Source organism: Protobothrops mucrosquamatus, unplaced genomic scaffold (assembly GCF_001527695.2).
Source record: "Protobothrops mucrosquamatus isolate PMUCROS unplaced genomic scaffold, P.Mucros_1.0 scaffold5119, whole genome shotgun sequence".
Lineage (NCBI taxonomy): Eukaryota > Metazoa > Chordata > Lepidosauria > Squamata > Viperidae > Protobothrops > Protobothrops mucrosquamatus.
Genome location: NW_015390994.1, coordinates 36,985 through 46,417, shown reverse-complemented (window position 1 = coordinate 46,417; position 9,433 = coordinate 36,985). Strand labels below are relative to the sequence as shown.

Genomic DNA, 9,433 nt, shown 5'->3' with positions numbered 1-9,433 from the left:
TTGCAACCTTTGGACAAGCAAAGTCAATGGGAAAGCCAGATTAACTCAACAGCCGTGTCACTAATTTGACAACTGCGGTGATTCGCTTAAGAACTGGGGCGAGAAAGGTTGTAAAGGGGGACAAAACTCACTTGCTTAAGCGACAGAAATTTTAGGCTCAACTGGGGTTGTGAGTTGAAGACTACCGTACCTGTGCCATCTTTAAAAGAAGCCCTTGTCTTAAATGAAAAAGAAACAAATTAAAAAGAGGGGATCACTTAGGGTGCCAAATGCCAGAAGGAAGATTTCCTTCACTGGCATCTTAAGGACAGATTTCATGGGTTGCCATGGAAATGTTCTGCTGAAATGCATTAACAGGTTGGAGTAAACTAGATGTTAAATCGGCCCCAAGGCTGGATCAAACTTCTTACGTTTCAATTTGATTTAAAGGATGTCATTCATCTGAAAATGTGATATTCCTCCGAGTGGACGAAAAAGAAAAACGTTTTCCAAAACATGATTGGCACTTGGGATTCTTCTCTTGCTGGTTCCTCTCGTGAGAAACATACTTCTTTGTACAAATGAACACAACGCGCTAATTTTGGCAGAGGGGCGGGAAGAGATCAAGGAGGGGCCCTGGCTGCTCTCTGCGCTTAGGGGTTTTCTTGCGGACCTTTCACTACCCAACTAGGTAACATCATCAGTCAAAGGGAACGCCTCCATTTTTGTCGGCTGCTACTTTTTCGACAAGACAATTTAGGGAGAATTGTCTCGTTTGAGCTTTCGCCAATGAGAAGAAGGCCGTTGCGCATCTCACAAAGTCTTTGGGCACCCTGAGAAAGAGGGGGTGAGGGAGTCACTTGTGGATCCCTTCCTCACCCACCCTGTGGCCCCTAAGAGCAGGGGTCCCCAACCCCCGGTCCGTGGATCACTACCGGGCCATGGCATGCCAGCAACCGGTCCGCACAAACAAAACCCCATCCACGGGATGCAGGCAGCACACAAAACCATGCACCCTCCAGTCCGCAGGAAAAAACCTCTCTCCACAGAACTGGTCCCTGGTGCCCAAAAGGTTGGGGACCTCTCTTCTAAATCAAGGGTCTCCAACCCCCGGTCTGTGGGCCAGTACCGGGCCACGGCATGCCAGCAAGTGGTCCACACAAACAAGCAAAGCCCCATCCGCGAGATGCAGGCAGGACACAAAACCACGCACCCTCCAGTCCGCAGAAAAACCTCTCTCTAGGGCACCGGTCCCTGGTGCCCCAAAGGTTGGGGACCTCTGCCTAAGAGTGCAACCGACGGACGTGTTTCAGGAGGTTGGATTTGTGATTGAAAGACCTGGCGCAGTGCTTGCAGCTGAAGGCGGGGTACTTCTGATGGGTGCGCTGGTGCTGCAGGAAGGTGGAGCGGTGGGTGAAGGTCTTGGGACACTGGTCGCAGTGGTGGGGACGCTCGCCCGTGTGGACCCGCTCGTGCTCTTTGACCGAGGCTTCCCACTTGAAGCGCCGGCTGCAGTGGGAGCAGGCAAAGGGCTTCTCCTGAGTGTGGATCCGCAGGTGCTTCACCAGGCAGGAGGTACGCTTGAACCGCTTGGGACACAGGTGGCAGGGGAAGGGGGCCTCGTCCGAATGCACCTTGCCGTGCTTGTCCAGGTCGGCCTGCAGCTTGAACCGTTTCCCGCAGATCCGGCAGCGAAAAGGCCGGATGGCCGAGTGCACCAGGCGGTGCTTAATGAGGTCGGCGCCCCGGACGAAGGTCTTCTGGCAACGCTTGCACTGGTACGGGCGCTCGCCCGTGTGGATGCGCTGGTGCTCCCGGAAATTGGACTGGTGCTTGATGTCCTTCCCGCAGATGTTGCAGTGGTGGAGCTGTAGGTCGGGGACAGCCGCTGGTGGACATCTCTTTGGCTTCCAAACGGCTCTCTTCCGCCTTTTCCGCAGCCGGGTTTGGGGGGGGCTGAGTCGGGGGTCCATGAATCGCCTGGGGAAGCAGAACAAAAGGCCGCAGTGCACCTTTTAACGCTTTTTACAGATTTCTTTCAGCCAAAATCTTTGTGAACTGGCTCAAAGGTGCTTTTTCAAGAGGCAACTGGACTTTCTTGTTTTTCTTTCAAGACGTTTCGCTTCTCATCCAAGAAGCTTCTTCAGCTCTGACTGGATGGTGGGGAAGGAAAGGATTTATACTCCTTGCAGACAGCCGGTCATTTGCCTTCTTTTAGAGAGTCGTTGAGCCCACCTAAGGCTTATCTGTGTCCTCAGGGTCACCTGAATGGGGCAAATGGGTATGGAGCCTTCTTGGAAGTGTTGAAAGGATTGTGTTATAGACTGTTGAGAAAGGGCTGTTCAAATCCATCAGGACAAGAGTCAGCAGTCCATCTGCATTTGAAAGATGAAGGCCATTCTTTTGGAAGACAGCAAAGTCCACATTTTGGAGAGAGAGGACCGCTGGTTTGAAAGAGTAGGTCAAAGAAGACATCTATGTCAAAACTGAACAGTCCTCTCTCAACAGAGGGGGAAGGATATGACACCATCTATCTCCAGTCTACAACATGGTCCTTTCAGCAGTTCCAATTAGGCTCCACACCCATTTGCACCACTCAGGTGACCCTGGAGACACAGATAAGCCTCCAGGTGGCCTCAAGGACTCTCTAAAAGGAGGCAAATGACCAGCTGTCTGCAAGGAGTATAAATCCTTCCACTCCCCACCATCCAGTCAGAACTGAAGATGCTTCTTGGATGAAAAGTGAAATGTTTTTCAAGGAAAAACAAAGAAAATCCAGTTGCCTCCTGAAAAAAGCACCTTTGGGACAACCATGACCTGGATGATGGAGAACCTCCATAGACCCTTTGCGGACTGGATTAACATGATCAGGTACATGTTCACCAAAAGTGAGTGAGTGAATAGGGATAGTCCTTGACTTACAACCTTTCATTTAATGACTGTCCGAAGTTACGACGACAGTGAAAAAAAGCGACTTATAACCATTTTTTGCACGACAATTGCAACATTCCCATGGCCACGTGATCAAAATTGGGACGCTTGGCAACTGACTCATATTTATGACGGTTGCAGTGTCCCAGAGTCATGTGATTCTCCTTTTGTGACCTTCTGACAAGCAAAATCAATAGGTGAAGCCAGATTCATTTAACAACCGTTAACCACTGCAGCAATTCAGTTAACAACTGTGGCAAGAAGGGTCGTAAAATGGAGCAAAACTCACTTAAAGTGTCTTGCCTAGCAAGAGAAATTTGGGAGTCAGTTGTGGTCGTTAAGTTGAGGACAATCTGCAAAGGCACGGCTGGAAGGGGTAACTCACAGGTCACAAACAGCTGCCTTTGTATGACTTGATAAGCCCAAGATGACAGAATGCAATTTCAGCTAACATCTGTGTATCAAAAAAACATAAATAAAAAATTCACAGTGTGCCTTACCTCAGCAGCATCATTCATGCAGGCAGTCCTCACAACTATTGGTTTAAACCAGGGGTCTTCAAACTTGGCCCTTGTATGACTTGTGGACTTCAACTCCCAGAATTCCTCAGCCAGCATGCCTGGCTGAGGAATTCTGGGAGTTGAAGTCCACAAGTCATAAAAGGGCCAAGTTTGAAGACCCCCGATTTAAATGGCCATTCAAAGTTACAATGGCACTGAATAAAGTGACTTATGACTATCATAGCATTTGTCTGTGGCAGAATAGAATAGAATAGATTTCTATTTGCTATTGATTCAACTGTTCTCCTTATGAGGTACATAATTTTCATTACATCAAACAGGAAATCACATGTGTTGGAAGCATCAGCATTTATGCCAGCAGAAAGTCCCTAAAAGTTTGCATTTCACATGTGACCCTTAATTATCTCTTTTACTGAAAATACATACCCTAAATTTGACTTTATTCAAAAGCAAACAAAATTTATGTCTTTTAGCACACTACACAAAAATACCCAGTTCAGTATTCAGCACAGGAAAGACTTGTAAATAGTTCCCTAGGGACATAAATGATTGTTTCCAACCAAGTAAGAATCACTTTAAAACATGTTCAGCTGAAGCTTAGCATAATCAGCAAAGCATGAATTCTTGCAGGAACTAAGTTCTGCATGCAGAGATCATGCATTTCATCTATACCAGAGGTAGGCAACCTTGGCTCTTTTATGACTAGTGGACTTCAACTCCCAGAATTCCTAAGCCAGCCATGCTGAGGGGAAAGGGAGAGGTTTCCAAGCTGAGCCATGCTGGCTCAGGAATTCTGGGAGTTGAAGTCCATGAGCCATAAAAGAGCCAAGGTTGCCTACCTCTGATCTATACATTGCAATGTTTCTAGAACTGCTTTGGATTCTAAAACAGATATGGGTCGTCTTTGTTATTGGTGGGTTCAATATCTGCTAATTCACTGACGCCCTGAAATATAAACCCTAAATCCATATTTCCTAGTTCTTTGCAGACACGCACTGACTCGCTAGAGCAGTGGTTCTCAACCTTTTTAATGCCGCGACCCCCAACCGGTCGTAAGTCGAGGACTAAACCAGTCGTAAGTCGAGGACTAAACCGGTCGTAAGTCGAGGACTAAACTGGTCGTAAGTCGAGGACTAAACCGGTCGTAAGTCGAGGACTACCCAACCGGTCGTAAGTCGAGGACTTTCCCTGCCCGGGAGCGCCGCGCATGCGTGGTTCCGCCCCCTGCGCCGGCAGAGGCGTAGCTGGCAAGCGGCAGAGACGGAGCAGGCCGACCACCAGCTGGCCCAGCTCAAGGGAGGTAAGGCACCCGCCGGAAAAGGGGAAAAAAAATGGCAGACAGCCTTGCTTGGCGACCCCCGTGAAATGGTCGATCACTCCAAATGGGGTCGCAACCCATAGGTTGAGAACTGCTGCGCTAGAGGATAAACTGTAACCCTAAATCAATACTTCCTAGTTCTTCGCAGACATGCACAGAGGGGCAAAAACTTTGAGCTGACACTCTGCACATTTTCTCTGATACTTTACAAAGCCCTAGTAAGACCACACCTGGAGTATTGCAGCCAATTTTGGTCACCATATCACAAAAAAAGATGCTGAGAGTTTGGAAAAAAATTCAGAGAAGAGCAATTAAGATGATCAAAGGCCTGGAGGCTAAAACATACGAAGAACGGCTGCAGGACTTGGGTTTGGCTAGTCTAAAGAAAAGAAGAAATAGGGGAGACATGATAGAGTGTTCCAGTATCTGGGGGGCTGCCACAAGGCAGAGGGGGCCAGGTTGTTCACCAGAGCACCAGAAGGAAGGACAAGAAACAATGGTTGGAAGATGATCAAAGAGAGAAGCAACCTGGAATTAAGGAGAAACTTCCTGACAGCGAGGACAATCAACCATTGGAACAGCTTGCCACCAGAAATCGTGGGCGCTCCATCACTGGAGATTTTTAAGAAGAGACTAGACATTCACTTGTCTGAGATGGTACAGGTTCTCCTGCTTGAGCAGGGGGCTGGACTAGAAGACCTCCAAGATCCAAGGTCCCTTCCAGCTCTATTCTATTCTACATATATGCTGGTTGCCAAGTGCCCAAATTTTGATTATGTGGGGATGGTGCAGTGATCTGGACTACTGTAATGCTCTCTACATGGGGCTCCCCTTGAGGAGCATCCGGAGGCTCCAGCTAGTCCAGAATGCGGCCGCGCGGGCGGTGTTGGGAGGGACTCGTCGCTCCCATATAACACCGCTTTTGCGTGAGCTGCACTGGCTGCCGGTGGCCTTCCGGGTGCGCTTCAAGGTGTTGGTTACCACGTTTAAAGCGCNTTTATGATTCGTGGACTTCAACTCCCAGAATTCCTAAGCCAGCCACCCTAAGGGGAAAGGGAGCGGTTTCCAAGCTGAGCCATGCTGGCTCAGGAATTCTGGGAGTTGAAGTCCACAAGTCCACAAGAGCCAAGGTACCCCTGACCTAGGACGAAGATTAAGAGCAGGGGTCTTCAAACTTGCCCCTTTTATGACTTGTATAGGGTTTCCTACCTGAGCAGGGGGTTGGACTAGATGACCTCCAAGGTCCCTTCCAACTTTTTTATTTTTATTTTTTATTATTATTATTATTATTATTATTATTATTATTATTATTATTATTATTATTATTATTATTATTATTATTATTATTATTATTATTATTATTATTACCTGAGTGAGTGCAAATGGGTGTGGAGCTTTCTTGGCTGCAGGATGTTTTCTGCCCTGTGTCCCTTCACTGCTGAAGACTGCTGTTGGACACAGGTAAACCTCCAAGTGGCCTCAACGACCCTCTAAAACAGTGTTTCTCAAAGTTGAAGTCCACGTGCCTTAAAATTGTCAAGGTTGAGAAACACTGCTCTAAAAGAAGGCAAATGATTCCAAATGATTCCAATTCCAAGGCTCCACACCCATTTGCACTACTCAGGTGACCCTGAGGACACAGATAAACCTCCAGGTGGCCTCAACGACTCTCTAAAAGGATGCAAATGACCAGCTGTCTGCAAGGAGTATAAATCCTTTCCTTCCCCACCATCCAGTCAGAGCTGAAGAAGCTTCTTGGATGAGAAGGACAATCAATCAGTGGAACAGCTTTCCCCCAGAAATCATGGATGCTCAATCGCTGGAGATTTTTAAAAAGAGACTGGACAATCACCTGTCTGAGATGGTATAGATCCTCCTGCTTGAGCAGGGGGCTGGACTAGAAGACCTCCAAGATCCAAGGTCCCTTCCAGCTCTATTCTATTCTATTCTATTCCATTCCATTCCATTCTATTCTATATTCTATTCTATTCTATTCCATATTCCATTCCATTCATCTAATTCTATCCTACCACCGTCTTCAGGACCGCCGCGTCGAGTTCTCCGCCTCTCTCTCTCTTAACTCTCGCGAGACGTCCTTCGCAAAGGCAGCCGACACGGGAAGAGGGTAAACGTGGAGACGGCGAAGCTGGATGGGGAAATACGCACGTAGATTTCCCGATGAAACATCCGGGTTTAGAGACGTTAGAAGAGCCCTAGAGCGGTCTGATTTCGGAAACGGAAATGCCTCTGCACTTCCGGTAAAGACGGAAACAAGGATGCCCTCAATTTTGCTCTATGGCAGGGTGTCTTCAAACTTGGCCCTTTTATGACTTGTGGACTTCAACTCCCAGAATTCCTCAGCCAGGCACGCTGGCTGAGGAATTCTGGGAGTTGAAGTCCACAAGTCATTAAAAGGGCCAGTTTTTAAGACCTCTGCTCTATGAGTATAAGGGGCCACTCTAACCTCTTACTATCTCTATGGCTGAAACGCTTGGGACGCTTTCAGAATGAAGTGAGTTTCCGCCTCTCTTTTAGGTGGGGAATAGCAGTAAGGTTGAAACGCGCCTTCTTTGGTCCCGTTCAAAATTAACCCCCCTTTTTTTTGCTGCTTTAGAAGCCATTCATAAGACAAACGGTGGTCTCGGCGCAGATTCATGACCTCATACCGGTCTCTGGTTGGCTACCAGGAAAAATTATAGATGGCGCTCCCGGGGAGGGAAGGAGCGTCGAAAAAGGGGGCCCTCACTTAAGATGGCGGACGAACGGACCTCAGTCGGGATGGCAACCTGCGAGAAACAGTGCCCTCAACCAAAATGGCGGCCAACGAGAAGAGGCGCTCGTCCCCCGCGGCGGCGGCGGCGGCACCAGCAGCAGCCGGGACAGATCAGGGCCGGTCGGCCTTGTCAGCGAACGGCGTCGCCGAAGGCGAGGCGGAATTCCTCCTGCAGTCCGGCGTGACCGACATGGTGCGAGAGGCTCTGCTAAAAGTGCTCGAAGCCCGGCCGGAGAAACCCGTCGATTTCCTGGCCGGCTACTTCGAGAAGCTGATGCAGAGCAGCCCGGAGGCGGCGACGGAGGCCTTGTCGGACGGCGGGGACCCCCAGCGGCAGCTGAGTCTCGACCGGGCCTTGTGGTATCTGGGCCTGGCCCACCATTCTCACAGGTGGGCGCGAAGAGTCCCGCATGCGAGGGGCAGAACTACGATTCCCCACGATGCAACGGGGCGACCCACGGGTGGTTCTAAGAGACTCCGCCCGCGGGGCTCATTGGGAAATGTAGTTTTTCTCTAAAGCGGCCAAGCATGGAGCTGTGGGGGGGCGTGGGAAGCACAGCAAGGACATGGAAATAACGGATTGTGCTGAGCTGCACCAGGAACTTTGACTGCATTTTAATTGTCGGTTTGGGCTAAACTTGGGGGCCCCAGAGGTCCATCTGGAGCCTGGTAGGCTATAAATCTCGGATGTTGTAGCCCATTTTGGCCAATTTAAATCCTCCATCAGACTAGCCTTGGGATAGGCAACCTTGGCTCTTTTATGACTCGTGGACTTCAACTCCCAGAATTCCTGAGCCAACATGACTCAGCTTGGAAGCCTCTCCATTTCACCCTCAGCGTGGCTGGCTCAGGAATTCTGGGAGTTGAAGTCCACCAGTCATAAAAGAGCCAAGGTTGCCTACCCCTGCCCTAGGACGAAGATTAAGAGCAGGGGTCTTCAAACGTGGTCCTTTTATGACTCATGGACTTCAACTCCCAGAATTCCTCAGCCAGCATGGCTCAGCTTGGAAACCTCTTCCTTTCCCCTCAGCATGGCTGGCTCAGGAATTCTGGGAGTTGAAGTCCACCAGTCATAAAAGAGCCAAGGTTGAAGACCCCTGTTCTTAATCTTCGTCCTAGGATAGGGGTAGGCAACCTTGACTCTTTTTATGACTCGTGGACTTCAACTCCCAGAATTCCTGAGCCAGCATGGCTCAGTTTGGAAACCTCCCTTTCCTCTCAGCATGGCTGGCTCAGGAATTCTGGGAGTTGAAGTCCACGAGTCATAAAAGAGCCAAGGTTGCCTACCCCTGGACTAGCCATTCTACGTATCTGATGAAGTGAGGGTTCATCTCACAAAAGCTGGTGCCTTTAATAAAATGTGTCATTCAGAAAAGATGCTACCACACCCCTCCTGATTTTTTTTTTTTTTGCTACCAGCTCTCTTCCTACGAAGCACAATGATTCACCCATTTTACAATTATACTGCCTACGTTACAAAACATAATTTATAATGATTAAAACTTTAAAATAATGTATGGTGTAAATCACATGGTTCATCATAAAGAATTGCAGTATAATCAGCTAAAATTATTACATCTTAATAAATGGGGAAACGGGAAGCATAGTCAGTGACTAAGGACATTTTACTTCAATTTTCAATATGCTAAATATTTGGGTATAAAGAGGGGAAACATTACATCAACCACTCAAGACTGTTAGATGGTTTTTAGGTTGAGATTAAAATTCTAAAAGAAGCACAAGGAAAAGTGAAGAAAGAAAAGAGGACTAGATTTATTAACAAAGGACATTTACAGAATAAAATATCTTGCTTTTGCATCTTACAGGAAAAGCTAAAGATTAGAGTTGGAAAAAATTCAATAGATTCTGTTAGCCGTAATCCAGAAATATTCCCCTTTATCTCGCCATTTG

At 48.1% G+C, this 9,433-nt stretch overlaps 2 protein-coding genes across 2 annotated transcripts in view; one reads left to right on the top strand and one right to left on the bottom strand.

Annotated features, from left to right (window-relative positions):
• Positions 1–1,262: 1,262 nt before the first annotated feature.
• On the bottom strand, positions 1,263–1,952 carry LOC107299570 (oocyte zinc finger protein XlCOF19-like). The gene has a single exon (XM_015828937.1). The coding sequence runs from the start codon at positions 1,950–1,952 to the stop codon at positions 1,263–1,265; it is 690 nt and encodes a 229-aa protein (XP_015684423.1).
• Positions 1,953–7,562: 5,610 nt separating this feature from the next.
• The window catches only part of LOC107299569 (tubulin polyglutamylase complex subunit 1-like), a 3,493-nt gene continuing 1,622 nt past the window's right edge, over positions 7,563–9,433 (top strand). Inside the window, exon 1 of the mRNA XM_029286805.1 lies at positions 7,563–7,912. Coding sequence (XP_029142638.1) covers positions 7,563–7,912 — 350 coding nt within the window. The remainder of the gene's footprint in view (positions 7,913–9,433) is intronic.

Bases quoted from the DNA above. Each gene is read 5' to 3' on its own strand.
- LOC107299570 (XM_015828937.1), bottom strand. From the start codon at position 1,952: ATGGACCCCCGACTCAGCCCCCCCCAAACCCGGCTGCGGAAAAGGCGG.